This window comes from Lentinus tigrinus (assembly GCF_003813185.1).
Source record: "Lentinus tigrinus ALCF2SS1-7 unplaced genomic scaffold L226scaffold_42, whole genome shotgun sequence".
In the NCBI taxonomy this organism is placed as follows: Eukaryota; Fungi; Basidiomycota; class Agaricomycetes; order Polyporales; family Polyporaceae; genus Lentinus; species Lentinus tigrinus.
The window spans coordinates 34,110-59,151 of NW_027137951.1; the positions used below are offsets into that span (position 1 = coordinate 34,110).

General features: G+C 53.8%; 7 protein-coding genes across 7 annotated transcripts; 4 read left to right on the forward strand and 3 right to left on the reverse strand.

Annotated features, from left to right (window-relative positions):
• Nucleotides 1–3,096: 3,096 nt before the first annotated feature.
• On the forward strand, nucleotides 3,097–5,241 carry L226DRAFT_563068 (uncharacterized protein; the record flags this gene model as incomplete). Its single annotated transcript, XM_067683537.1, has 21 exons — nucleotides 3,097–3,197; nucleotides 3,254–3,332; nucleotides 3,391–3,404; nucleotides 3,459–3,500; nucleotides 3,555–3,611; nucleotides 3,679–3,688; nucleotides 3,750–3,767; nucleotides 3,823–3,848; nucleotides 3,903–3,928; nucleotides 3,981–4,015; nucleotides 4,064–4,091; nucleotides 4,155–4,182; nucleotides 4,239–4,278; nucleotides 4,349–4,449; nucleotides 4,507–4,553; nucleotides 4,604–4,616; nucleotides 4,671–4,698; nucleotides 4,752–4,809; nucleotides 4,865–4,889; nucleotides 4,943–5,069; nucleotides 5,137–5,241. The coding sequence occupies 21 exons, from the start codon at nucleotides 3,097–3,099 to the stop codon at nucleotides 5,239–5,241; spliced, it is 1,008 nt and encodes a 335-aa protein (XP_067530461.1).
• Nucleotides 5,242–5,994: 753 nt separating this feature from the next.
• L226DRAFT_262000 (uncharacterized protein) lies at nucleotides 5,995–8,263 on the forward strand. The gene is made up of 21 exons (XM_067673382.1): nucleotides 5,995–6,156; nucleotides 6,384–6,437; nucleotides 6,487–6,500; nucleotides 6,553–6,594; nucleotides 6,645–6,701; nucleotides 6,765–6,774; nucleotides 6,833–6,850; nucleotides 6,909–6,934; nucleotides 6,994–7,019; nucleotides 7,077–7,111; nucleotides 7,166–7,193; nucleotides 7,250–7,277; nucleotides 7,337–7,376; nucleotides 7,454–7,554; nucleotides 7,618–7,664; nucleotides 7,715–7,727; nucleotides 7,782–7,809; nucleotides 7,862–7,919; nucleotides 7,981–8,005; nucleotides 8,090–8,197; nucleotides 8,258–8,263. Exons 2-20 carry the CDS (start codon nucleotides 6,396–6,398, stop codon nucleotides 8,142–8,144), a joined length of 693 nt encoding a protein of 230 aa, XP_067530462.1. The 5' UTR covers nucleotides 5,995–6,156; nucleotides 6,384–6,395; the 3' UTR covers nucleotides 8,145–8,197; nucleotides 8,258–8,263.
• Nucleotides 8,264–9,703: 1,440 nt separating this feature from the next.
• On the forward strand, nucleotides 9,704–11,925 carry L226DRAFT_539336 (uncharacterized protein). Its single transcript, XM_067681667.1, is given in 21 exon segments — nucleotides 9,704–9,874; nucleotides 9,926–10,004; nucleotides 10,061–10,074; nucleotides 10,137–10,178; nucleotides 10,237–10,293; nucleotides 10,348–10,357; nucleotides 10,416–10,433; nucleotides 10,488–10,513; nucleotides 10,568–10,593; nucleotides 10,656–10,690; nucleotides 10,756–10,780; nucleotides 10,798–10,800; nucleotides 10,903–10,927; nucleotides 10,986–11,025; nucleotides 11,078–11,178; nucleotides 11,238–11,297; nucleotides 11,353–11,380; nucleotides 11,430–11,487; nucleotides 11,551–11,575; nucleotides 11,636–11,756; nucleotides 11,819–11,925. 21 exon segments carry the CDS (start codon nucleotides 9,792–9,794, stop codon nucleotides 11,915–11,917), a joined length of 975 nt encoding a protein of 324 aa, XP_067530463.1. The 5' UTR covers nucleotides 9,704–9,791; the 3' UTR covers nucleotides 11,918–11,925.
• Nucleotides 11,926–12,127: 202 nt separating this feature from the next.
• On the reverse strand, nucleotides 12,128–13,652 carry L226DRAFT_526265 (endoglucanase; the record flags this gene model as incomplete). Its single annotated transcript, XM_067679040.1, has 6 exons — nucleotides 12,128–12,459; nucleotides 12,560–12,817; nucleotides 12,888–12,947; nucleotides 13,013–13,375; nucleotides 13,444–13,507; nucleotides 13,569–13,652. The coding sequence occupies 6 exons, from the start codon at nucleotides 13,650–13,652 to the stop codon at nucleotides 12,128–12,130; spliced, it is 1,161 nt and encodes a 386-aa protein (XP_067530464.1).
• Nucleotides 13,653–13,750: 98 nt separating this feature from the next.
• Nucleotides 13,751–14,370, reverse strand: L226DRAFT_262089 (uncharacterized protein). The gene is made up of 3 exons (XM_067673384.1): nucleotides 14,316–14,370; nucleotides 14,116–14,213; nucleotides 13,751–14,063 (listed from the first exon to the last, which is right to left on the reverse strand). The coding sequence occupies exons 2-3, from the start codon at nucleotides 14,141–14,143 to the stop codon at nucleotides 13,849–13,851; spliced, it is 243 nt and encodes an 80-aa protein (XP_067530465.1). The 5' UTR covers nucleotides 14,144–14,213; nucleotides 14,316–14,370; the 3' UTR covers nucleotides 13,751–13,848.
• A 350-nt stretch (nucleotides 14,371–14,720) lies between these two features.
• L226DRAFT_262018 (uncharacterized protein) lies at nucleotides 14,721–15,232 on the reverse strand. The gene is made up of 2 exons (XM_067673383.1): nucleotides 14,789–15,232; nucleotides 14,721–14,730 (listed from the first exon to the last, which is right to left on the reverse strand). Exon 1 carries the CDS (start codon nucleotides 15,203–15,205, stop codon nucleotides 14,804–14,806), a length of 402 nt encoding a protein of 133 aa, XP_067530466.1. The 5' UTR covers nucleotides 15,206–15,232; the 3' UTR covers nucleotides 14,721–14,730; nucleotides 14,789–14,803.
• A 300-nt stretch (nucleotides 15,233–15,532) lies between these two features.
• Nucleotides 15,533–24,837, forward strand: L226DRAFT_471104 (uncharacterized protein; the record flags this gene model as incomplete). The annotated part of the gene is made up of 12 exons (XM_067676355.1): nucleotides 15,533–15,565; nucleotides 15,620–15,796; nucleotides 16,097–16,204; nucleotides 16,259–16,706; nucleotides 16,738–17,515; nucleotides 17,568–19,008; nucleotides 23,959–24,087; nucleotides 24,144–24,172; nucleotides 24,232–24,325; nucleotides 24,387–24,490; nucleotides 24,564–24,672; nucleotides 24,733–24,837. The coding sequence occupies 12 exons, from the start codon at nucleotides 15,533–15,535 to the stop codon at nucleotides 24,835–24,837; spliced, it is 3,555 nt and encodes a 1,184-aa protein (XP_067530467.1).
• Between the last annotated feature and the right edge of the window lie 205 nt (nucleotides 24,838–25,042).

The window sequence follows — 25,042 nt, forward strand, 5'->3', positions numbered from 1 at the left end:
TAAGTGGTTGCTTGTTTTTCAGGTGATCCATTTCCGCTTAAGTGGTTCTACTTTCTAGAGCTTCCTATGCTGAAGGCTTATTTCTTATTTACTTATTGTTTCATTTACTTATACTTGTTAATTTATTCACTCCCCCCTTATTACCATTCAAGCTCAGATTATATTACCATTCAGGCTCAAATTATTATCAGCTACAAGTGGTCCGGCATTCAAGTGAGATGGTTCACACCGATGCAACAGACAACAAATGAAGTGATTCTTTGAAAAGCCGAAGTGGTTCTTCGCAAAGCGGAAGCGGTTCTTTGTAACACTTAAGCAGTTCTTTGTAACACTTAAGCGGTTCTTCATAACACTTAAGCGGTTCTTCGTAACACTTAAGTGGTTCAAGCACTTCAATGAAGTGAGCAGCTTGTGGCGACCAGCTGTGATAATATCATATATTGCTTGAAAGAAGGAATGAATTGAATGCAGGAACCGCTGAAGTATACAGTGTGTCCCTGCAGAAGGACGACCATGGAGAGGCAAAGAGAGCGAGTGTCTCCGATAGTTATCAGGGATAAGATGCACATAAGAAACTTTGTTACTTGTGATTGACGCCTGCTTCCGCCGGATTCCGGCTGATTCCGCCGGAAGGCGCACCATGGTTCAGGCAATCAGCGAGGAGGAGTACTTACAGCCGTTTGCATATCAGTCTGGAATTCGCGACGCGCGAATCTTTATTTGTTCCGAACAAACATTCCCTTAACGGGTAAGGGAAAACACCCGGTGGCACCAGCCAGTGTGTCCCCAGCCCCGATCCTGCTATACAGTGCTGCATATCTGAGGCTCTTGCTGCTCAGAAGTGACACACGATTGCACCCTGACCTTCCGAGGTTCAATTTTGGGCCAAAATTCGCCCATTAAGTCCTCCCGGAAAACACGCGAGGTTTAGGTTGTTACCCATTAAGGCAATGTTTGTTCGGGACAAACAAAGATTCGCCCGTCGCGAATTCCAGACTGATATGCAAACGGCTGTAGTACTATAGTAGTAGTTCCGAATTTCGGGTCGGACTCAAGACGCTCAGAGCGCTCACGTGCCCCCACCCGGCTTGACGCGCAACGTAGCTGTGGGGGTAGGCAACGCCCTGCCAGAAATCGTTAGCGCGCGGCCAAGCGCCTTACCGGCGTCTACGGAATAGATAATCTATGCCGAGATGCCGACTAATCTCTTCACCAGTGTGTCACATAGACGCTCAATTGAGTGGCTGAAATGGTGCTGCTTCCATGGTCCCGTTTTCTGCAGTCCGCTATTGCCCTCCGATAAGGTTCGAGTTTGCGTGATTCATAAAAAATCATGATTATAAAGAATTTCTTTCGTGTCGATTTCCGTGGGGAAGACTGTAAGTGGTAGGAACTCCGGTTACAAGGGTGCAGCAAGTCACTGTACTCGCATTTGCCATTGTTTTACCTAGCTTACCAAAAAATTGTACGAGAGAATCTATGTAAAATTTCTCATAGAATTAAACACAGCAATTTTTGCGCGATATAATCGCCAACAGCGGACTGCAGAAAGTTGGCACTTTGTGGGCCAACGCATTTAGGCGCTCGTAGGGGTTCAGTAAAGTAGCAGTGGTTGTCGCCCCAGAACCCCAAATATCACCCCCAAATTTGCAGAGAGGTAATAGTAACATACTATGCAGATATGTGTAAATTTTCTCTGCCTGAATGTAGGCAGAATACAATGGCCAAAATGGGCTCGTCATTGCATCTGGTCACGTGACCGTTGCGTTCACCATGTTTCCCAGCCATGAAACCCACATAGCGAACTTGACACCTCTATAGACACTTATAACACAGTCAACATAGTTAATAGAACGCTTTGATGAGGCTTTCCAGCATCATACAAAAGGGAATTAGGTGCTACACAGAGATGACCATAGAGCACCCCTCTAAACACGGCATGAAGTCTTATCTGTAAGGCGATAAGATGAGATTTCTGTGATCTGGCTGATTATCCGTTGTTTTGACGCCGGATCTTCGTTATCTCTTTGATAGACGCTGGCCGTCGAAATAGTAGGGGTTGCCGCTCCCCAGTAGCTGCACCCTTTTCTCTGCTACCAATGCCATCTGGCAACACATTGCTGACCGCTCAAGGACCTCTACTCTCCTTGTCAAGCATTTGTAGCATCGCTCTCAGATTCTTGTTACTGACTTTGCATACCGACAATTCCAGCATGCCATGACGAGTTATCAACAGCTTGCTCGCCCTAGCTCTACTATCGCTCCGAAACCTGTGGAAAGCCAGCGGCAACATGACGGGGCTCGGGATAGACACAGGACGTCCGGCCAAGACTGCATACACCCGCGTTGAACGTTGAACACTCAGTTCACGCTCGCATAGCTGCACCATGTCTACTACGTAGGTGAGTTTGGCCCCAGTGTCAACGTTCTGTAACATCGCATATGTATCTCATAATCTGACGCTTGAGTCACTGTTAATGAAGCTATTTTGAGCTTGAGGCCAAGTTCCGTTGAATTGACCGACGGCGTCAGAGATGACATTGACATCGCATGGCGGTGAAACGAACGATGCATCGTGAGTCCTGTGCGAGACCTCTTCGTATTTGTCAGATATATCTCTACCGTATGGGAGCTTAGAGAAGTATTTATGCTCCATCTTCCTATCACTGTGGACCGAATTCTGATGCATGAGTGTTCCAAGTGCGCTATTGCGGTTTCCCACTTCCTGGGGCGTCCTACCATTGGCTCGTGGGACAACCTCCCGCCAGATATAAGAGCTTACCATGATGTCCATCTCAGGGTGGTTCATTAATAGCGAATTACGAGCTCACTCGAACGTGGGATGCATTGCCTCGGTTTGCATACATGCCGGTCCGAGCGGCTTCCGACGTTTTTGCAAAGTGCAAGCAACGATGTCGCACACGTACCATCTTCTTGATAGGGCTTAGAACGGCGGGCGCGCAACTTCACAGCTTGATCAACAGGAATATATGCGGAGATTGGGCTTGTGTTCTAGGTGGGCGCCGCCGAACCGAGGAGATAGATATAAGGTTCCACTCCGCATTCCGGGGCGGCGTCCACCGACAGGCAGGAGACATGAACGCTCGTGAAACATCTCCGAGTCCCATACCTCTCATCCCTCCATCTCTAGACAGTACGTATGGTGCTTTCCTGCTCGGCCTCTTCATCGGCCTCATGTACGTGTATTCGTGAAGTCGCACTTGGTCTTCGCTCACACGTTGGATGCCTACAGGCTATATGGACTATTCCTACACCAAACATACTTCTACATGCGCACGTACGTGCGTGACTCTCTATCCTTCAAGCTCTATGTGAGCATTTCTCTCGGTGTTGCTTCTCAGGCTGTTCACGATCTGCCGCCATCCCCAGGTTATTGTGTTACTGTGAGTCCATCGCGACAAAAGCAAGGACGAACGTCTTGAGTATGGTTGATTTAGGCTGATCGACACGGTCCACTCGATGAACCTCATGATCATCTGGTGAGTTTAGCGTCCTCTAGCTGTGGAATTTGAGAGGACTGACCACGCATGCAGCTATGACGGTCTGGTATCCAACTACTTCTTCCCCCTACGTCTGCTGAAGTCTAGTTGGTACGTCCTGAAATGATGCGGTGCTAACGTTATCTGATTGAAATCATCTTGCGCCCGCATCTGACAGGGGATTCAATGTAAGTTGCCTCGCTGTACTCAACCTATGCAAGCTAGTTTTGATGTCACCTTTTTCTGAAGATTTTATCAATCGTAACGGTACGTCCCATCGCATTCGCATCTGGAATTGCTCACACGGCCTGCCCGGTGATAGGGAATGGAGGTCATCTTATGTCAAGGGTTAGTTTCCAATGAACTTCATCTATACCCCTTGTGATGGTTATGCACGCTCAGGTTCTTTGCATACCGCGTATGCATGGGTAGGGGTCTTCCCGCACATCGTTGCTCAATCCATCTCACGATACACGATAGCATACCAGCGATGGAAAACCCATATCGCACTGGTGGCAAGTACTTGAACCCCAGCGCACTGTCGCATACTCATAGCATCGCAGGTCGCGTCTGTGCTCCTCTCTGAGCTTGGTGAGTGAAAAATACGTCCATGATCGTGTGCGCGCCTTAAATGCAAGGCTCATAGAGTGTTAGGATTTTGTATAGCATCGACCGTGAAGGGGTAAGCATCCGACCTACCATCATTGGAGCTCAGAAGTGAGAGCTACAAGATTCCAGCTTCCAATCGGCAACGTGGTTCGCCTTTGAACAGGACACAGTGAGCATTGTCATTACCATGGTGAAGGCTCCGATGCGCCCGTCCATTATTGACTGTGCTCGCGACACAGTGGATGATTGCAGCTGTTCTGTGCATCGCCCTGGTGCTGGATAGCACCCTCACCGTGATCTTGACTACGTTTCTTTGGCGCAAGCGTGCAGGATTTGTCAAGTGAGCTCTTGAATTGCCTTAAACCTTCTCGCTCTACTAACTTGATTTCAACATCAGGACCAACTCGAAGCTTGACACTCTCATTGCGTACGCTATGTGCACAGGTCGGTCGCGACCAACTGACTCTTTCTTCACACACTCAATAAGTTTCAAGGACTGCTGACAGAGTAAGTTTAGGGTATTAAACGTTTGAACTCGGATTGCCTTATTATTGGCCACAGCATCCTCAACATTCTGGGCTTTGCCTTCGTGAGTAGATATGTCGGTCCGGTAACCAGGGACGTCTTTACTTATTCTTACAGGCACAAACCTCTCCGGGCAATATGTGGTATGTGGCGATGATAATGGAAGTCGCAAAAGGTGTCTACATGTTGCCTATCGTTCAATTGAAACTGATGTCATTCTCCCATCTCAGTGTATTCCAACTCGGTCCTTGCTGCGTGAGTATTTGGTCGACATGGTCACCGTATTGAAACGTACCTATACGTACTAGGCTGAACTTCCGGGACCCCGAAACAACTTCCGAGTCGATGACCGACTACTACAACCCAAACTCGCTCACCTTGCCAGTGGCTATCGAGCTCACTCATGTCCCGAGGATGTACCATCACGCAAACCCGGTAGGTGAAAGTTGACCTCACAGGCGAGGAGATTAATCCTCATCGTTCTACCTCACCTTCACCTTAGGTATCTGACCACGCTGTCGAGTCATCTGATGTCATCGACATCACCGTAGACAAGGCAGCGAAGACCTTGGACGAGGCGCGGTCGAGCGGCGTCCCCGGCTCGTAATTGCCACCTTCCAACGGCACGTTAATCCAGTGTTTCAGGAGTAAGGAAGCCTTACCGTTACGCAATAGAAAGAAATATTTGCGCCTTGTAGTCTTGTATCGGCACCGTGTGCCATCTTGCCGTATGTGCAATATTCAACAAGCTTCGAGTTATGCAATCGTAGGGCTCGGGAGAACCCGGGTCGCGAATCTCTCGGAGCCCGCCGGCGTCAAGAGGTAGGCCGGGAACCTTCAGACCGTAGACTCTACTACATACTACTACGTAAGTACTACTAGTGCTCACTCCTGCGCAGGGTTCGCTTCTTTGATACATTCTCTCCGGCCGACCCAGCAAACGCCCAGTGTCAGTGCTCCAGACGCAATCCGTCCGAGAGTGGTGCGGAACTGCGCAAAGGATGGATAGCAGTGAGCGGCACAGGGCAGTGCACTGTTGCCCCTCCAGAAGCGCACGATGGTGAGCACTGAGGACACTGAGGACTGAAGTGGAACCTACCGACCAACTACCCCAAGCTAACGTACAAGACTGACTGGCCGTCATGTGTAGGGTGGCCCGTATCCATTCTGGGGCGCTTCGTGTGATTGAGTCCGATGACTACAGACGGGCACACACTTGGACACACAAGTTCTTGAAAGGGGCGCTCACTAATGCGAGCGTGCGCGCTGACTTAACTTCTAGTCCGAGAATCTGCAGGCGTGCTGTCTTACTAACTTGGTGCGTTCATCTGCCATGCCGGCACCCACCATGTCCCCGGCGGTGTCGGTGTGGCAGAAGCCTAGCGCCACAGGATGCACAAGATGGTAGAAGATGGAGTCTTCTCAAGGCCGTGCATCATCTTGATAATCAGCAACAGTCGGCGCGCATAATCTTGGGGAAGGGGCGTGTTCTCGAAGTCCCGGGCTTACGTCTGCCGTCTGGGTGAGGGCAGCGATATAACACTCTCTGGTGAGTGCGAGGACTACTTCCTAGCCAATGTCATGGACGCTAACGCAGGTTCTCCTTTTCCTCTCGTCCTCCCATCTCTTGATAGCACATATGGTTCCTTCCTAATTGGGCTCTTCTTCGGCCTCATGTGCGTATTGTGGCCCTTGTTCGCGCATTCATACTGACTACGTTGCAGATTCTACGGGCTATCGCTACATCAGGGCTATGTTTATATGCGCACCTACGTGCGCGACCCGCTCTACTTCAAGATCTATGTGTGTATCTCTCATGAACATCATCTCGCTCTGAATTGACGCATCGCAGGTTGTCATACTGCTGTAAGCCACTGCGTGCAGCCGAGGACAAGCTCTCTGAGTTACTCCCCTCCAGACTGATGGATACTTTGCACTCGGTTAACCTCATGATCATTTGGTGAGTACCTACCTGAAATTGTTATGCCCGCCGCTTAAGATTACTCCCAGCTATGATGGACTTGTGTCGAACTACTTTCGACCCGATCAGTTATTGAAGTCGAGCTGGTGCGTCCCAGTCTACGTACGCCGAATTTGAAGCTGCGCCTAACCATGATTTCTCTCGAACAGGGGATTTAACGTGAGCCTCATATTGGCACTGAATGTCTTGATGTTGCTGACTCAGAAGTTCCGCGAAGATACTACCGGTTGTAACCGTATGTTCAGGTTGACAGTGCTATCCGGTATCTTCAGGCTGACTACCTCCGTTGACAGGGTGTGGTGATAATCTTATGTCAAGGGCACGTATCTCCTCAGCGTATCACACTTCAACGCACGATCATACTGACATATGTCGCAGATTCTTCGCATATCGGGTATACAAAGGTACGAGTTGGTCGCCGGATAAATGTCTGCAGTCCCTTCCATCATCTACGGTTACAGTATACGAGCGGTGGAAAATCCCAATCGCGCTCTTCGTGAGTGGTGCTCACCGACATCCACACTACTCTTGGCCGCTGACGATAACACAGGTCACGTCCGTGCTCCTTGCCGAGCTCGGTGAGTAGTCACGCTTTGGGCAGCCCGTTCAGTATGGTTGACAATCTGGGACAAAGGACTCTGCATAGCATCTTGTATCAAAGGGTACGCCTAATCGCTTCCATAGCTCCGAGTCGACTCGTTACTAACTCTCGTTCCAAAAGGTTCCAATCGACCACCTGGTTTGAGTATGAAAAGGATACAGTGAGCCTTCCCATGACTGGTGCTCAGGCCCGTGCACAATCTCACTACGCCTCGACGAACCGTGCAATCCGTTATAGTGGATGATTGCTGCTGCGTTGTGCATAGCGCTTGTCGTGGATACCGTACTTACTGGATTCTTGATCATCTTCCTGAGGTACAACCGTGGAGGATTTGCCAAGTGAGGACTTAACGCGCCGGTCTCGGATGGTCTCAGCTCACACGTCAAGTGACCGCTACGCAGGACAAACTCGAAGCTTGATACTTTGATTGCCTACGCGATCTGTACAGGTGTGTCCTGACCAGTCGTCGTTACATACCGATGCTGAAGTTTATCTCAGGGCTCTTGACAGAGTGAGCCACTACAGTTATATTCACATTCTATCACGGTAACACTTTCTATCACAGCATCCTCAATGCACTGGGCTTCGCATTCGTGAGTTCGTATTCTGCGCGGCTATTTCCCCATGTGATGATCCTCTGCACAGGCCCAAACATCTCCGGGGAACATGTGGTACGCAGCTATGAACATGGAGGTAGCGAAAGGCAAGTAGACCCCTGTTGCTTTACTCCGCAAAAGATGACGATTCACGCCGTTTTATCACAGTGTACACGAATTCGGTTCTTGCCGCGTGAGTAAGATACTGGCGGCATTCCGTGTCCTTCCACGTCTGACTCCTGATATTTATCTCAGATTAAACTTCCGTAACCCCAAGGCTTCCTCTGAATCCAACACCAACTACTCGAACGCAATCTCGAGCACCTTCGTGAGCTTAGAGCTCGCTCCGCTCCCGAAGACGCATAATCGCGACGCCGCAGCTCCAGTGAGTTCTCCCCTCAACCTTACGGGATACAGCTTATCGTGATCACTGCTTTTTTTCTAGGAGACTGACGGGCTCGACGAGTCCCATGTCATAGACATCAAGCCTACATAGTGGCCGCGAACGTACTAGTGCGATTGCGAGGGAGGCCTATTTCTGAGCAAGTTTATACTGTTGCATCGAAGTGTCGCAGCCCTGTACGTAGCTACAACTAACAGCTTATCAAGTTCTTGCGCCAAAAACTCCGGGCACACGATTATTTCTCGGAGGACCCGGACCGGTAAACCGGACCGTATCGGCTGGTATTAACCGGGGCCGGCTTGAACTTGCTTGTCTGCGCGATTTGCCTCAGGTCCCCCACTTCTTCTGCCGTTACCTAGGCCGCCAGAACCTATCACTCACAACTTCAAGGTCTCTTCCATGCAATTCCGACCGGATCTTGCTGGTAGTGATCATATGTCGTGACTCTGGCAACGCTTACAAATCCTGCCCGCGACGAACTCCAAAGTGTGAGTCTACACAAACGTTGACATTATAAGTTCTCTTCCCAGTCGGTATTTCACGTAGAGATAATAGAGTCAAGCCGTTTCCGTTTGTCGAGCCATTGCCGTCGAATCCCACGGCCAGCTTCTCCGAGACCACCTTCGGAATGGAGATCCGGACGTTCAGCACAAGCCTGAGCAACCTCGTGCCGCTTCCGCAGGGTCACTTCCGGCAGCGCAGGCTTTCGTGAGGTGTGTGCTGCACGCATACTCTCTCCCGCACTTTTAGAGCTAACGCAAACTAAAGCATGCCCAGCACACATAGGCGGTGGTAAAATGCAACTTACTCACGGAACTCCGTGCGGAGAGTCCCACCGCCCTCGACGGGGCCAGCGTGCGCACGAATGGCACATAGTCATGCGCACATGTACCTCTAGGTACTGATTTGTCGCACTGCAGTGAAAACAAGTCTGATTGTGTAGGCGCTGTAGCTCGCCCACTTACAATTGCTTCCATTTCCTCATTCCGACATCAGCAGACCTATGCAATGATAACGATGCCATACGCCTGTATGGATGCATCTCATCGCATCCCACAGAACGCATCGCGACGCCGACTACAGAACGCATCGCGACGCCGACCACACATCAGCAAGATCCGGGCAGCGGTCTGTAGTCGGCCTTAGGGTATTGAAGATGCGCCCGCAGCCTTTGGAACCTCTCATCCCGGAGAAGTGAGCATTATGCATCGGGCGTAACGCTGAGCAATTGATGATTTTGACAGATGGGCGCACCACCAGCTGCATGGGCTCACGAGGCGGTGCCTGTACTCCGGACTACCCACGAAGAACCCTTCTATCCACGTCATGGTGGGGGTTGCGCTCGGCTTCTGGCGGCGGTCCTACTCCCTGGAGAACCAGTGCAACGGGCGCATTCAGAGAGTCCCGGTTCTTTCAGAAGATTCTTGGGCGGCGATATGGGTTTGAATTTATTTTCAGAGCCTTCAAGACTGAGGGCGGCACTGACCGCAGACATGCCAGGCTAAATTGGAGGTCAATATCCCTCTCCTCTTCAAGAGGCTCACCTAACCTTCCATCCCCGTCCTCATTTGCTCCGATGTCGCCGCAAGTCCCGCCCCCGCTTCCCGCTTTGGACAACACGTTCGGGGCAGTGCTTCTGGGGACATTCTTCGGTATTATGTGAGTATAACCGAGAAATTCGATCCCGACGCTCATCCGCGGACCCTTCAGACTCTATGGGATGACGCTCCATCAGTCATATCGATACTATCGCTTATACCCGAAGGACAAGCTTTGGTTAAAAGGGGTGGTACGTTCGAAGCATGGTCACGATGTTCCGGACGGATACTAAGAGTGTTACTCTAGGTTAGTCTCACCATGTGCGTAGTTCCGTGTGCAGAAACTTAGCAATTGGTGCGGAAATTGACCTCGTTCCACGAAGTCTAATGGAAACCATACATACATTTCTAGCTTGTCATGTCTGGTAAGCAGATAATCATACTTGCTCGGCTTGCATTCTCATACTACACCCCGTATTGAAGCTACTATTACCTCGTTTCGAACTATTTCAAACCTACCGCACTGCTATTCGGAAGTTGGTGAGCTCGGGCTTCCTCATTGACTGCTAGATATCATATCTGAACTTGCCCCAGGTCCATCAAGGTATGGCTCGTTGTCACGAATGACGAGCCCACGCTGATGCCTCGGGCTTCCGAGTAAGCTCCTGTTGATATGCTCCGTACGTATCACCACAGCTGTTGATAGACGGATCCACTAACTTGTTCAATACTAGGGAGGCGTCATCATTGTTGCGCAGAGGTATGCTTTTTCTGCCCCGACTCGATGAGCTTGCAGGTAAACTCAAACCCATAGCTTCTTCGCATGGCGTGTGTTTCTAGGTATGGGGTATCATGATTCAGCCCCGGGTCACACACACAGCCTGACTCCCTCCCCTGTATAGTCGGACCACAGTACAGGTTGCTGGTCTTTGCCGCCGTAAGTGCGACCTACATGATACTCCTCCGCGAACTTCAAGTCTGAGTCACGCACTGCGCTCCAAGATGTCTCTGTTAGTTGGAGAGCTCGGTAAGTCGTTGCGGCAACATGAAATGAAGCGGGACTGACCTACAAGATTATCGTAGCATTCTTCGCAGGTACGTGTCTATCGCGGCAGCTAGTAGCTCATCTCAGTGGAACTCATAACGGCATCTTCCTAGCCGCGACGATTGAAACGTTCGTCCACTACAACACATTTCAGTACACGCTCGGAGGAGTTGACGCACGAATACAGGTTCATGATACCCACCTTCTCCGGCTTCGAGCACCTCACAGTGCGTACCCTTGTATGAAATAGGCCTTTCACTGACGGGTATAGTATTTCAGTGGCTCATTTCTACTGGATCGGCCATGGCGATTACCGCGGACCTCCTCTTGACCACGGTTCTCATCGTGACATTGCACAGGAGTCGCACGGGTATTAAAAGGTTCGGAGACAGGACAAGTGCTGTTTGAAGCGTGCAAGCTCACATACGCGCTCACTTAGGACGGATTCAATCATCGACGTCTTGATATTGTATGCCCTTAGTACTGGGCTCTTGACTAGGTATGAAAGTCCTTACAGTCCCGCGAGAATAGTACCTCACATACGTCCACAACAGCATCTTCAACATCCTCTCCTTCCTCTTCGTGCGTTCCTCCAAGTGCATCATCCTCTCTGCTAACTCCCGTTTTCCAGACCGTGTTGTATATTGATAACCTAATCTACGTCGCCTTTGCCCTGGTCGTAACAAAATGCACGTCTTGGTATGCATTCAAGTCAGAGAATACACCTTGCTAATGAGATTGTTCACCCACAGTGTATGCGAATACACTCCTTGTGGCGTAAGTCCTTTTGCCTCCAGTTTTCCGCATCGTTCTCCTCATGGAGGCGTTATAACGTAGGCTGAACACTCGAAGCACGTTGACCGGCAACGGCGGGATCATTGAAGCCTCCGACGTCGGAGTGTACGGCATGAGTGTGGTCTTCGGCGAGCCTACCACGCAGCGGGTCACCCTTCCGAGGGTACGTCGCATTCCATCCAATGCTTTCTCATCCAGCAGTCACCTCATCTGTACCGAACATAGGCCCCATCTCCCTCAAGGGGCCCCGAGTCGAGCGTACTCGAGCTCAAGGTCACTACGAGTTCGTTCGTCGTTGATGACTCAGGGCAGCGTCTCGCCTGAGACCTTCGATGCTCAGATCATCGTGAACAAGTTGCATGTACTCTAGGTGCGACTGGATACCTAATGTCAACTATGTCAGCTCCTCCTTGTACAGCATGATGTGAAACATGTACGCATTCGCGATTGACAGTATACACTGGTATCCTATATACAGTAACCAATTAACACATTTTGTCGAAATGCCCCCACCTCTCTCCATCCAACGGCCTCCTACAAGAACGGCACCAACGCCTGGGGCAAAATCGACGCAATCGCAGGCCCACTGGGGGGCTCGATGCTCTGGTAGTAGGTTCCCCACCACGGCCCCGCAGCCCACCACAGGGCACCGAGCCACACGCCCGACTGCTGCATCTCGCAGAGCGCGCCCTGGACGGCGGAGATGCACGCCGCGTTCGAGCCTGCGCCGATCTCGCCGAGGAGGCCCTTGAGGTTGTTCTGCTTGAGCCACGCGGTCGCGTTCTGCAGGCGCTCGGCGCCGATCGTGGAGGACACGCAGGTCGCGCTTGTGCCCGAGCCGTCCGAGTCGAGGTATTGGTGCATCTCTGTAAGTGTAAAAGTAGTCAGAAGTCAGCCTTTGACTCCGAGGACAAGTACGAGACGGAAGGGATGGGGGAGTAGGTTGAGAAGGGAGAAGGGACGCACCGATGGCAACGTTGTTGTTCGGGTCCTTGATGGCGCCAAAGGCGTTGCTGTTGCCCGAGGTCGTCCAGGTCCATGCGCCAGTCCAGCTTGTACCCTCGACGAGGATGAGCTGGCTGGTGGCGCCGGCCGCACGGACGCCGTTTACGCCGGCCTGCATGAGGTTGAACACGGTCTGCGCGGGGATGTCGTGCGGCTCGTTCTGGAGGTCGAAGATGACGTGGTCGTTGGACTTGAACTCAGTCGCGAGCTTCTGCCACCCTGATGAAGCGATGGAAAAGGATGATCGATGAGCTAGAGGGAAGGATGCAGACGAAGACGGAGAACGTACAGGCCTGGAACGCGCTCGTGTCCGTGAGGGTCGCGCCGTTGTAGATCATGAAGTTGTGCGCTGCAAAGTGCAAGCGACCGAGTCAGCCCAACCCACTACCTGTGCCTCGCATCAAAAATACTCACGGTCAATAGCAGCATATCCGCCCTTGCCCGTGATATAGCTGACGGTGTCCTTCAAACCGCTGAGGTACGTCTGGTTGAACGGCCCCGTCAAGCCACCGGTAGACGGCGGGCTCACGCGCTCCATGAGGAACGGCACGCGGAACGTGTTGAAGCCCTGGCCAATGAAGTAGTCGATCGAGGAGGGCGACGGCCATGTGTAGTCCGTTCCCAGCGCTCCGGGGATGACGGTGTTCCCGAACTCGGCCCCGGACTCGTTCACGCCGAAGAACTTGAACTTGGTGCGCGTCCCCGAGCAGATGGAGGAAGACGAGGTCGGCGCGGTTGCGGTTGACGTTGCACTACTGGGCTGGCATTGCGAATAGTCTGCGCGGTGCAAACACAGTTAGCGAACATGTGCTGGAGGGTGATGCTGGGAAGGGACGGAGACGTACAGTCGTTCACCTTGACGCAGGTCGAACCGGCGTCGCAGACGGTAGAGCCACCATAGCCAGAGCCCTGAGAGGACATGCAGTCAGCTCTTCTGCCTTGTTCACAATATAGAAGGTAGATCACGTACTCCACACTGGCCCCAGACGACAACCGACATCGCCGGGGCTGCGCTAGCGAGCGCGACGGCAAGAGAGAGGATAACGCTTTTCATAGTGAAGGTGAACACTGCAGACAGCAGGTCTGGCTACCCACACAACAGCGAAACTCCGTGCTATAAGTACGCAGACGGACACGGGCATGATACCACCGAAGAAGAGCGAGAACACCGACGTACGGTGGTCGGATGTGTCGGGGCTTCCGCCGTTCACCCGAGGATAGTCCCGCAGTGTCGGGCGGACGACGACCGGTCACAAGGGCACACACCCGACCACCACTAGGTCTCCAAGAAGAACGGGGAAGGCTAAGGTTGTCTGATGCAACCTCTCGGGTCGGGAGCTACGGATGAACATCGTAGAGTGCGGTCTCCGGCTGGGTGTTCTTGCGCGACGATGGCAACGACAGAGACTAGCCCCGGGCGTTGGAAGTGGCCCTGCCTGAGTTACTCCGAGGCTACTGCCTCCTGCTATGAGGAATTATTGCTTGGGGGCAGAGTATGCCGATGAAGCGGATCTTACTAGTCCTTGAAAAGTGTAAGTTGTCCATCGTCTGCCCTCGTTCAGGAAGCGATGGACCACAAGCGCTAACCGGCAAATCGTTGGACGCACCGGCTTACCTGCGGACATAAGACATCAGGGAGGGGCCATGAAAAGGTCGGATAAACGGCCAGAACAGAGGTCGGAGAAAATAGGTCTGCCAGCGAATCCTCGTGACGTACCCATAGTGACGTCCCGGAAACAATGTCATTGAAGAGACTCGTTGGACTGGCCAAGCGAGATCGCGTTTGAATGTAAGGCAGTAAGCAGAGCACGCAACGTGTCCATCGTGGTAGATACGGACATTGCCAAGAGTACACCGCGGGGCGCTCTCGGGCTACGAAGTACGACGCCTTGCGTGCATGATCGCATATCCGACGCAGGTGAAGCTTGTCCGTGGAGCCCTCCGATCTGCGATACTGTCGACGTTTCAACCGGTTTCACAAACGCACCAGTTTGTCTGTTCGGCAGGAGAAGCCTCGACGACGTGCGAGACAATGCGCGTGAGAAGTGTCGGAGGATGCATGCAAGGTGCTCAATACCACGCATTATCCTGTCATTAAGAGTGGGAGACTATAGGCAAAAACAGACGAGAACCTGAGCCCGAAATTCACTGCTAAGCCATTGCATATGCGCAGAGACAGATACGACGTACCATGCACCCCACCCGCTATAGGTCACTCTGCAGCTTCGACCCTGTGACCGAGTAGCCTCTAGACGACTTCCTCTCCTGCCTCTGCTCCCATTTTGTCCGCACAGCCGACTCTGGGACGTTCTCGACCGTCACGAGCTCCTTCACCGTGAGGATCTTGCCCGCAATGTCTGGCGTATGTCTATGGTAGACGGTTTGTAGTCGCCGGTGGATACCCAATGCCTCGAGAGTGCCTTTTATATTCTGCGGGAGGGAGATGGCGGAGCGACGGAGGGTGATGCGGTAGTGCGTGAGGGGCTCGCTCGTCGACGTCGACGGCGATGGTGATGATGGGACGGCCGACGTTGCAAGCGAGCGACGACACTGCGCCTTCGCTGAGGAAGATGCGCAAGAGCGCAGAGAGGCAGCAGCGGAGAACATGGCGGACAGCGACAGAGTATGCTCGTCGTTGTCTAAGACAGCGAGCTCAGAATCGGTGTCCAGATTTCTGTTCACGTGACTAGCGCGCGGAAGCCGGCCCTAAATACAATACGTCGCGTCGAACCCAGAATCGCGTCGGCTGCGCTCCCGAAGCACAGTCCTCCTCCTCCTCCCCATTTGCCAAGTACTGCGCATTTCTCGATCTGGATACTGCTGGATAGGTCTCGCTGATTTGGTGGTTACTGGTGGTTCATATCAAGTCATTGGGTATATTGCGGTCTGGGACACACGACCTGTCGACGCGTTTCAATTACCTGAACTTTTAGGATGTCCTTTCGGAGAGTCAATAGGTCCAAGAAGGTTCGCCATGATTCTTTACATAAATATGCTGGATGCTCAATGGGCGACATGTAGGTACCTGGGGTCAAACTACGACCAGCTCACCCAACCACCCGCAAGGAGGCGCGCACCCCGGATTCGACATGGACACACAGTTCTGGGCTCGACTCCGAGGATGAAACCACCCACTTGGACATATGTCCGCGCCCATTCAAGGGCTTTGTGCTTTGTGCAACGGGGATCAATGATAAGGTGAGTGTTCCTGCAACGGATGGTTACCCCTCTTCTACACACCACCATGAAACACGGCGAGCAGGCGCCCCGAATCGGTCGTGAGAGATGGTGAAGGCCATTCTCGAATCATCTCACCTTCCGTGTATGTTCTACCTGCATCCTTGTCCGCTGAAAAGGCTGCCTACTAAGTACATTCTCGGGACATGGGGCCTCGGTCTCATTCCTCGCCGCCGGCTCTGGTGCAACACCCGCCGTGAAACTCACTCTACCTTCCCCGACCATGCACTTTTAACGCAGAACTCATGATGTCTTATATAGACCTCATTATTCAAGCTCGCTATCGAGCTGGGCGCCCAATGCGTGAGCGACCTTACCGACAGGGTAACACATCTCATCGCCGAAGAGGCAGGCAGCCCCAAGTACCGGGTACGCCCTCTGTGAACCCTTCCTCTTCGATCGCAGACCTCACTGAGTCCACAGTTTGCACTCGAGAACCGAATACCTATCATGCATCCGTCATGGATCATTGAAAGCCACAAGGTCTGGCTACATGGGGACGACATCGACGTCCCCTTTAGCATCAAGCAGCACCGTCTCCCGCCCTTCTCAGGGGTCGTCCTCTGCGTCTCCGGCATTGAGGACGTCGCCAAACGCATGCAGATCAACCACGAGGTGACGAGGGCGGGCGGGACGTACGTGAAGCAGCTTGAGCGACCCGTCAAGGTCACGCACCTGCTCTGCGCGAACACATGTGAGGGCGAGAGCGAGAAGGTGCGGTACGCGCAGAAGTTCAACGAGAAGGGCGAGGCGCGGATCCGCATCGTATGGGAGGACTGGTTCTGGGACTCGCTGCGGTTCGGTGGAAGGTTCGACGAGGAGGCATACCTCGTGTCGAATCCACGTCCGCCGCCAAGAGTTCTGCCTGAAGGTGCGTCTAGCTATTCGTTCAGCAAACGCAGCCTACCAACATGACCGTGCAGAACCGGTTGCATCGACATCCTCGACTGCCCCGGACGGAGGCGGCCTTTCCTCCGAAATCCAGAACGCCCAGACCTCCGCCGGACGTCCCCAAGAAGACGAGGAGATCGCATCAGGGCGGCGCGTGCCAGCGATGACCCTCCATCTCTGGGAAAGCATCCTCAAACCACGCGGGTTCGAAGTACAAGGCGGCCGGCTCGTCCGCAGCCCGTCCAAGTCACAGAACCCCGAGGCGGCGAAAGCCGCTGCCGCAGCACAGCGGCGAGCAGGATCGCCCTCACGCGTCGCGGGCCCAAGTCGACTAGGACGACGAGGCACGTTGAAAAACTTGGATCTCGAGGAGGGCGAGCGACGCCCCAGCGCACTGTCGACGTTCCAACGTTCCCGGTCATCCTTCCTCCCCGCTACGAAGGACGTGTCTACGCCGGTCGGAGGCGTCCCCCTGCCCTTCCAACGCTCCTTGGCCATGTCGCGCACGTCGTCGTTCCTGCAGCGCTCCGTCGGCAGCATCCAGGCTCAGGGCGGGATCTCATCTGACATCCCAGTCGTGGATGCGCCAGATGATGCCGACCCACTCGCGAATACGAGTGGGACGGGGGTGTCGGACGCGGCGAAGGTCATCTTTGCGGGCATGCGATTCCGCGCGCTGGGTGAGGCGCGGTGCGCGAATGTGAAGAATGCGATTGAGGAGTGTGGGGGGACGTGGGTGGGTGTGGACGATGACGAGGATGTGGACTTTGTCGTCGTGCGGCTTGTCAGGTGCGTACTCCCCATCGCATAACTGGTCTATGGCTGAGTATTGGACGTGTAGTGGGAGCAACATCTTCCGGCAGGAGACCGACGAGGCGGAGCGGGCGAAGTATCGCACGGAGTGCTGGCTGGAGAGGTGTATATTTGAGGAGCGCGTCTGTGCACCTGAGGAGCATATCGCGTTCACCCCTATCAAGGTCGAGGTGCCCGTGCCCGGAGCAGACGGGATATTGCTCAGCTTCTCTGGCCTCGACCACGTAGAGGGATGCACCGTCCGGAGACTTCTACGTGCACTCGGCGTCAACCTCGCGCCCAATTTCTCTCGCCGATCAACACATCTCTTATGCCCATCGGGTCAAGGAGCGAAGGCGGAGAAGGCGCGCGAGTGGGGCACACCTATCGTCGACATGGCTTGGCTCGCAGCTATCGCGAACACGGGCGAGATCCCTTCATCGCATCCCCCAGCCAACAACAACGATCTTCTCGACCTGCCGGTGGCGCAAGGGGACTGGATGGCAGACGAGCCGCCTGCACCGACTCCCGTACCGAAGACCGATGTGAAGGGCAAAGGCAAGGAGACGGCGATGGACACCAAGATGGCCGACATCACGAACGCAGAGTCTGCCCCGCGGTCGCAGAGCCTATCATACTACGACCCTCCGCCAGACGAGGCGTGCCCAGGACAAGCAGAGCAGATGGAGGCGTTCGGGATGCCGAGCATGCTCCTCGGCCAGTCCGGAACCGGGTGGGCACCATCCCAGCCAACACACTCAAGAGAAAAAGCCTCCGCAGAAGCAGAATCTTCTCCACAGCACACACAACCATCAGAGCCGCAAGGCGGAGCCGCCGCAGTCTCGATCCCCTCCAAGCTCTACGAAGACCGCGTCCCCTCATCCGAGTCCCCATCCCCGCTGCGCATGCCTGGCCACAGCAGCCCCGCACCCGCGCCCGCGACGCCCGCCAAACTCATGAAGCATGCCACGACGATCATCCAGGAGCGCATCACCTCTCTCCTTGGCAAGCGGCGCTCGGAGGAGGAGCAGGGCGATGGCGAGGAGTCCGCCCCCGCGCGGCTGCAGGGATACGACTCGCGCCGGGACGGGAAGCGCTCCCGCCCCCTCCAGCGCACCCGGTCGAACATGTCGTACTCGGAGCTCATCTCGCCGCCGCCGCCGCCTGCGCTCAAGGCGCAGGGCACGCCGAAGAGCGGGAAGGACAAGGGCAAGGGCAAGGGGCCCGCGAAGGAGTCCCCGTTCGCACTGGCGCTGGAGGGCTTCGACGAGGCGGAGAACAGCTTCCTCGCGGGCGAGCGCGGGGACGAGAGCGACGTGCGCGTGGCGTATGCGGACCCGCGGCAGAACGGGGAGCTCGAGCGGCTCAAGTTCCTCTTCCAGTCCGGGGCGGGTGGCGAGGGGAAGGGCAAAGGGCAAAGGAAGGAGCCGTGGGAGGCCGAGACGGGCATGGAGGTGGACGCGGAGGTGACGCTGCCACAGTTGCCGGATGTGCTTGCCACGTCCGGCTCGGGGCGGAAGGGAAGCGGGAGCAGGCCGGGAAGGGGGAGGAGGGGTCGAGGCAGGAGAGGTGCGAGGGCATAGACTTGAGGTACGACTTGCAGCAGATATGACTGGAACTCTGTAGACTATCTACGACGTAGTATGGCTTGACGACGTGTATCTTATACTTGTGTTTGGTTTTCGCTGACATCGTGTTGAAGTGCTATACAAGTTTTCGGTCACCATTGACATGGCTATGAAATGTTTGACCACATACACCGCTATCTTCGATACCTGTGGTCGCGGATGCACGTGTACGAGGCCCATGTCTCTCGGACTTCAGCTCGACAGTAAAACGTTATCTAGTACAAGATGTGTATTGAAGACGGAAGTACATGAGCATGGTGATTGGGGTCCGTAGCGTACTGGGCACTGGGCATGCATTAGGCTACCGGAAGTTGCGAAGAGCCTCCATCTGCAACCCGGATCACACGACAGGTTCTACAAACGAAAGCATGTCAACAGAAGTATTCGCAGATAGCGAATGGAAGCGATTCAGTAAAGAAGAACCTGTCATATACTCTCGTCCTCAGGGTACAAGGCAATGCGCCCCTTTGGTGTAAGGACAGAAAGTGTTCGAAAAGAAACAGAAGATGTTGCCATCATACACGCGCCTGACGCCATAGAGTAAACCTCACCAATATTCATCCACATCGTAAGGGCCACTTTCACGGTAGAGACATACGATACCTCGAGGCCGGCGGTGTCCTACCAAAATACAAGCATCAGCAAGCACGTCCTCAGGTATCAGCGCGGAGAGGAAGGGTCAGTAAGGAAGATGTTGTCACCTGGCTTCGTCTCAGAGCAAGAATGAAGACAATCGAAAAGAGCAATGGGAGATATATATGCCATCACATAGTCGTATGTAAAACAGCATGACGAGACTCACAAATATCATATCACGGAAGTCCAGTCGAGATTATGGTGAGCGGGCAATTGATGACAGTGAAGCAATCAGCCCCCTCTATCTTTAGGCACCCTACAAGACTGCGACGCAGCGCAGAGGCATTGTGGCTACGTGGCAACGCCGGAGTCATGCAGCCAAGGGTCACTTACAGGTGGGCATGTGTTAGCGAGCATGTTCGCGATGCATGACCGGACAGAAGCGTTTCAGTAAAGAATGACATGTCATGTACTCTCGTCCCCAGGGCGCTGAAGCCTAAAGTGCCCCTTTGGTATGAGGACGGAGATGATCGAAAAGACTTTTATTTGTACCATCATATATCGGAAAGAAGTCAAGTAGGCACTCACTAAGACCGCTCCTGTTTGCAGGATGGCGATGCACTGTAGGGCCGTTCTACCTATCCCAGACTCCGCGTGATGGTCTCCTACAAAGTACGAGTATTAGTAGATGAGTTGTTAGAGATCAGAGAAGAGGGAAGCTCATAGTAACAAAAAAAAGTGATCACCTACCTCCGTCCCTACTTGGCGTGAGGACGAAGGCCGTCATAATATTGATCAGAATGTAATCATGGTATACAGCGCGGTGAGCACGGATCGAACACTCACTAGCTGGATTGGCCAACTCAGAAGTACTTGCACTACAGCCATAGTGAAGCGGACGTTCGAAAGAGTTGAAGATAGGGAACAGGCATCCACTTGAGTTCTAGAGACGAACCGATGTCAGTGATGTTGTTAAAGCATGACCACAAGCAACATGAGAAGTTTCAGTAGATAATATGTTGTCACCTAGCCTCGTCCTCCGGCAAGCCGCAGACCATTCCGCAAAGACGAGAACCATCAACTAAACAATCTTGTGCTTATTGCACCATCATACATGATCGAATAGTGCAACTGAACGAAGTTCACTCACCTGCAAGGTCCACCTCAGGCGTAGTTTGCCAAGGGTTCAGACGACCCATAGGGCTCTATCAAAGGTACTAGAGATGAGCACAAGAACAATCCATGTCAGCGACACAGTTGGTGGCTCTTGACGAGTATAAGGCCAATGACACGGTGCAGAGATCCTAATACGTGGCCGCGCCGTGCGTATATAGTCGGAGGGAGGCAGTCGAGCCCCATAATATACATCTAGAAGCAAAGTCTGTCAGCAACTTGAGCATTTGTGCAAAGAGAGAAGCACGAGTAGAAATCCAGGCTACGTGACTATGTAGTAAAGTCGTCGACGTCGGCGATGGGGAGCGGGAATGGGTTACGAGAGGTTATCATATGTATGACTTCCGGAAAAGTCACTCACCAAGCATTGTCGGCCATTTCAGAGGATTGAGGCGACTGTTCATTCATGACTGCGAGGACGTGGGGATGCCAGCAGTACCACGCCAACTCGCGTACTTATGCAGCCCGACATAGGCGCTCATAGACGCGTTGCTTGGGCTTGTTGACATCGTGGCGGGCTGCCGACGCGTCCTTGACCTTCTAGTACGGCCAATTGTAGAGCCAGCACGAGGTTACCAACAGCTAGCTTCATAACGATCCCGATACGACTCGAGAATTCCGACTAATATGTCAACGCTCAGCGTGCAGCTGCAGCAAGCGCTCTGTCAGGATCGCGCTACCGCAGCAGCCCTGCACAGAACGATTCAGGATTGCTCCGGTATGCGCCCTTCGCCTCGTTCTCGGACTGGAACATCACCAGAACTTCTAGCGAGTATAGTAGTACTGGCGGGCAGCCCTAACGAGCGGCCTCGAGGTGAAAGCCCCGCAATATTCCTCGGACAGCTGGCCCCGAGCTTGAGGGATAACTGACTGAGCATCTACGCAAGGCGAAGGTGCTTGTTTACATGGCCGTAAGCGTTACAGCTGAATTACTATGGACGACCATCCTCTCGGAGTCGGAAGACCGCCCACAGGCCTACAGACGCAAACACGACCGATTAGCTCGGGCGGCGGTACGATAATCACGACGTAGTACGTACGGCCTGTTTCGATATACTATTCACAAGCATGCCATGCTTCCACGATCAGAGTCTCAACTCACTGTTGCTCCGCCACCAAAACCCTATCCACTATCCGCCATGTCATCTCCCTCCAATGAGTCCGACTACCCGAAGGCATATGTCCGCCGCGCCTACAGCTCCGAGCGCGAAGCCGTCGTCCGCGTTCTCACCCGCGCCTTCTCTCGGGACCCAGCGATGAACTGGTTCGGGAGCGTCCCAGAGCTGGTCGACGACATCGCCGCCCCGACACCGACGGGCGAACGCAGCATGCGCAACCTGGAGCGCTTCCAGGAGGCGCTCGTCTGCGCGGTCTGGCTTGTGAAGGGTTTGGTCGCAGTGACGGCCGTTCCTCATACCGGAGAGGGGTCCTCCAGCGAAGGGAAGGGAGAGAGCGGGGAAAAGGAGAGGGAGAAGGGGAAGGAGGTGGTGCTGCGGGAGGAGATCGTAGGCGTGGCGCTGTGGCTGCCCCCAGGCCAGACACTCGATATGAGCCCGTTGACTTTCCTCCGAGCAGGCATTGTGCAGGTCCTCTTCGGATGGGGCCCGTGGGGAGTCAAGGTACGGTCTACACGCTTGAACGGCCTCAGCGATCGCGGAGTCCAACCATCCTCATGTCGCAACGTATGATGCTAGACTACCAACCCGTCCTTGAAGGCACCCTCGAGAAGGCATTCAGTGCGCGCGGACTTGATTGGCGGGACTCGTAGTACTTGCTCGAGATGGTCGTCGAGCCGGTACACCAGGGGAAAGGTACGTCCCTCATCGCGTGTACATGTTTCTCGAATCGTTCCTGAGCTTCCGACCTCAAGGGTACGCCACGATGCGGATGCAGGGCGGACTCCGTCGCGCATCTCCCAAGCTATAAATTGTGCACCTGGATGCGACAACAGCCTTCAGTCGGGACAATGACCTCCATTATGGATTCGAGGTGCGTACCACTTGCCTCGATGAAAGATCATACTAAGGTTACTAACACCATAGAACGGTGCGAAGGTCGACGAGAAGCACCAGTTCGGCGTGAAAGCAAAGGGCACGGCGCCACTGGGTTTCCGGGATAGGTCATGACCAAGGTTCGTCACATCGGTCCGAGACTTGTGGGCTATGCTTACGGTCTTGCACCTGGACAGTGGTCGATATGAGACTACGTTTGCCTTTCACCGACGGTCTGCAAACACCACGATACGTCACGTCAGTCGTATTTGCGGAATGATATGTACACAGTACACGCACCGTACAGTGACATGAATGCGTTGAGGCAGCCGCGGTCTGCAGACTGTCGGAGACGTGCTGGAGAAAAGCTCACTCACATTCAAACTACTGTACTGGGAGGCTACACTCGAGGACCAGTAACGTCATCCACCTTTATGCAATGCATTATGGGCCGCTCCATACAAATCATGACTCCTAAGGAATTGACACTCATGAAAGGCTAATATACACGCCAGGACGGGACAGAGCGTCGGGCCATCGATGCGGAAAACACTGAATCCAGCGTCGTACACCACAAACCTATGTGCGAAGATATGTCAGCGATGCTCGTAAAAATAAAAGATAGAAAAGATCAGCAGAGAGTTAGTTGTCTCATACCCTCGTCCCCAGGGCGCGCCGGCGAGCGCACCCCTTTGGTATGAGGACAAAGGCAATCGAACGCAAATTACAAGAGTAACATCACTTCGTGAAGCAAAAGAAACAAATACTCACTGATATGCGAAGCTCAGTGGTCTCCCTGTTGACTTGGAGTACGGCGGCGAGAAGGTAAAGGTCAAGGAACGTTGTCGCCAGCTGGCAAACTTTTACTCTACGCACATGGGTGCTTGCTTGTTCTTATTTGGTTTGTGGCTGATTATGGGCGCTACCGAGCGCTCCACGCCTTCGCTACACTCACTTCACTTTGCTCAGAACTACCACCACGCTAGGAATCCAGGAAAATATGTCACATAACCACGGCCCCGGATGTAATGATGAGAGCCACGACCATGACCACCAGCACGGACTACCTGAGGATGTCGGACACCGCGACAACCTCTTCTCCCGGATCGACCGCGACAACGTTGTGGCGCTGAATGCCGAAGAACCTGGCAAGGGTCCCGAGGTGATCAAGCCCTGGGATCAGAGGTTAGACGAACAGATGGTATAGCTCTCGCTGAGGAAGTAGTGTGCGTTGTGCTAACGGGTCTTTTTTCTCAGTACCTTGAGTCCGATGCGGACGATCAGATGTACTACGACTCGTGGTGGCGATGGAGCCTTGCATTCCGCTGACCCCAGTATCGTATAGGATCATCCGCATCCCATTCACTGGTGCGGTGAAGCTGCGTGCGCTTCTGCTAAAGGCCGGTCCCGCCGACCAAACTCCAACGAAAGTCGCACTGGTACGTACGCAGTCCTGAAGATACAGCCATCGCCGACACGCGTGCGCTCACCAAATTGCAGTTCCCGAACCTCGAGCACCTGGACTTCTCCGACATCGCAGACCGGAAGCCAGCGCAAGAGTTCAGCATCCCGCAAGGCCGCGATGTCGGCGAATACCACGTTATGTAGGTCTTCCGTATGCCGCCCGCGAGGCTACTAAAGCACTCATCGCCACAACTCGGACATGTTCCGCGGCAGGCCTGCGAAGTTCCCGAACGTAACCTCCATCACCCTGTTCTTCCCTGCATCCCAGGGTGCGGACACGACCCGGATCTACTACGTCGGCTTCCTCGGGCAATGGAGCGAGGTGCGTCGTTGGCTTCGCCGCCACTCGCACTCATCCATCTGACATTCTGCCTGCACGTAGCGCAAATTTGAGCCAGTCGTGACTGTGTACGAGTCGAAACCGAACCTCGCCGACCACGACAAGATCCAAGGTCTGCACGAGAACTGGAGCGCGCCGGGTTCTTAGTCCCGGAGGACCGTCATGGGTCTCGAGTCTGAGGGAGAAGTCGAGAAGTCCTGTATCATAGTCTCGCGTTCGTTGTAGCAGCATACTGTATCCGATGTCTATTGAAGCCAACGTCCACCCCAGGACCAAGACCGAGTTGTCGAGGACGGGGCTTGGACCCGACATACAGTATCGTCTACGTATGTATCTCCCGCATCCGAGCTCG

Coding starts and splice junctions, on each gene's coding strand:
- L226DRAFT_262000 (XM_067673382.1), top strand. CDS start 6,396: ATGCGCACCTACGTGCGCGACCCGCTCTACTTCAAGATCTAT. Junction 6,595..6,644: donor GTTAACCTCATGATCATTTG/GTGAGTACCTAC, acceptor GATTACTCCCAG/CTATGATGGACTTGTGTCGA. Junction 7,112..7,165: donor AAATCCCAATCGCGCTCTTC/GTGAGTGGTGCT, acceptor ACGATAACACAG/GTCACGTCCGTGCTCCTTGC.
- L226DRAFT_539336 (XM_067681667.1), top strand. CDS start 9,792: ATGTCGCCGCAAGTCCCGCCCCCGCTTCCCGCTTTGGACAACACGTTC. Junction 11,179..11,237: donor AGTCGCACGGGTATTAAAAG/GTTCGGAGACAG, acceptor GCGCTCACTTAG/GACGGATTCAATCATCGACG. Junction 11,576..11,635: donor GCGAATACACTCCTTGTGGC/GTAAGTCCTTTT, acceptor GTTATAACGTAG/GCTGAACACTCGAAGCACGT.
- L226DRAFT_262089 (XM_067673384.1), bottom strand. CDS start 14,143: ATGGACAACTTACACTTTTCAAGGACTA. Junction 14,064..14,115: donor CTTACACTTTTCAAGGACTA/GTAAGATCCGCT, acceptor AATTCCTCATAG/CAGGAGGCAGTAGCCTCGGA.
- L226DRAFT_262018 (XM_067673383.1), bottom strand. CDS start 15,205: ATGTTCTCCGCTGCTGCCTCTCTGCGCTCTTGCGCATCTTCCTCAGCG.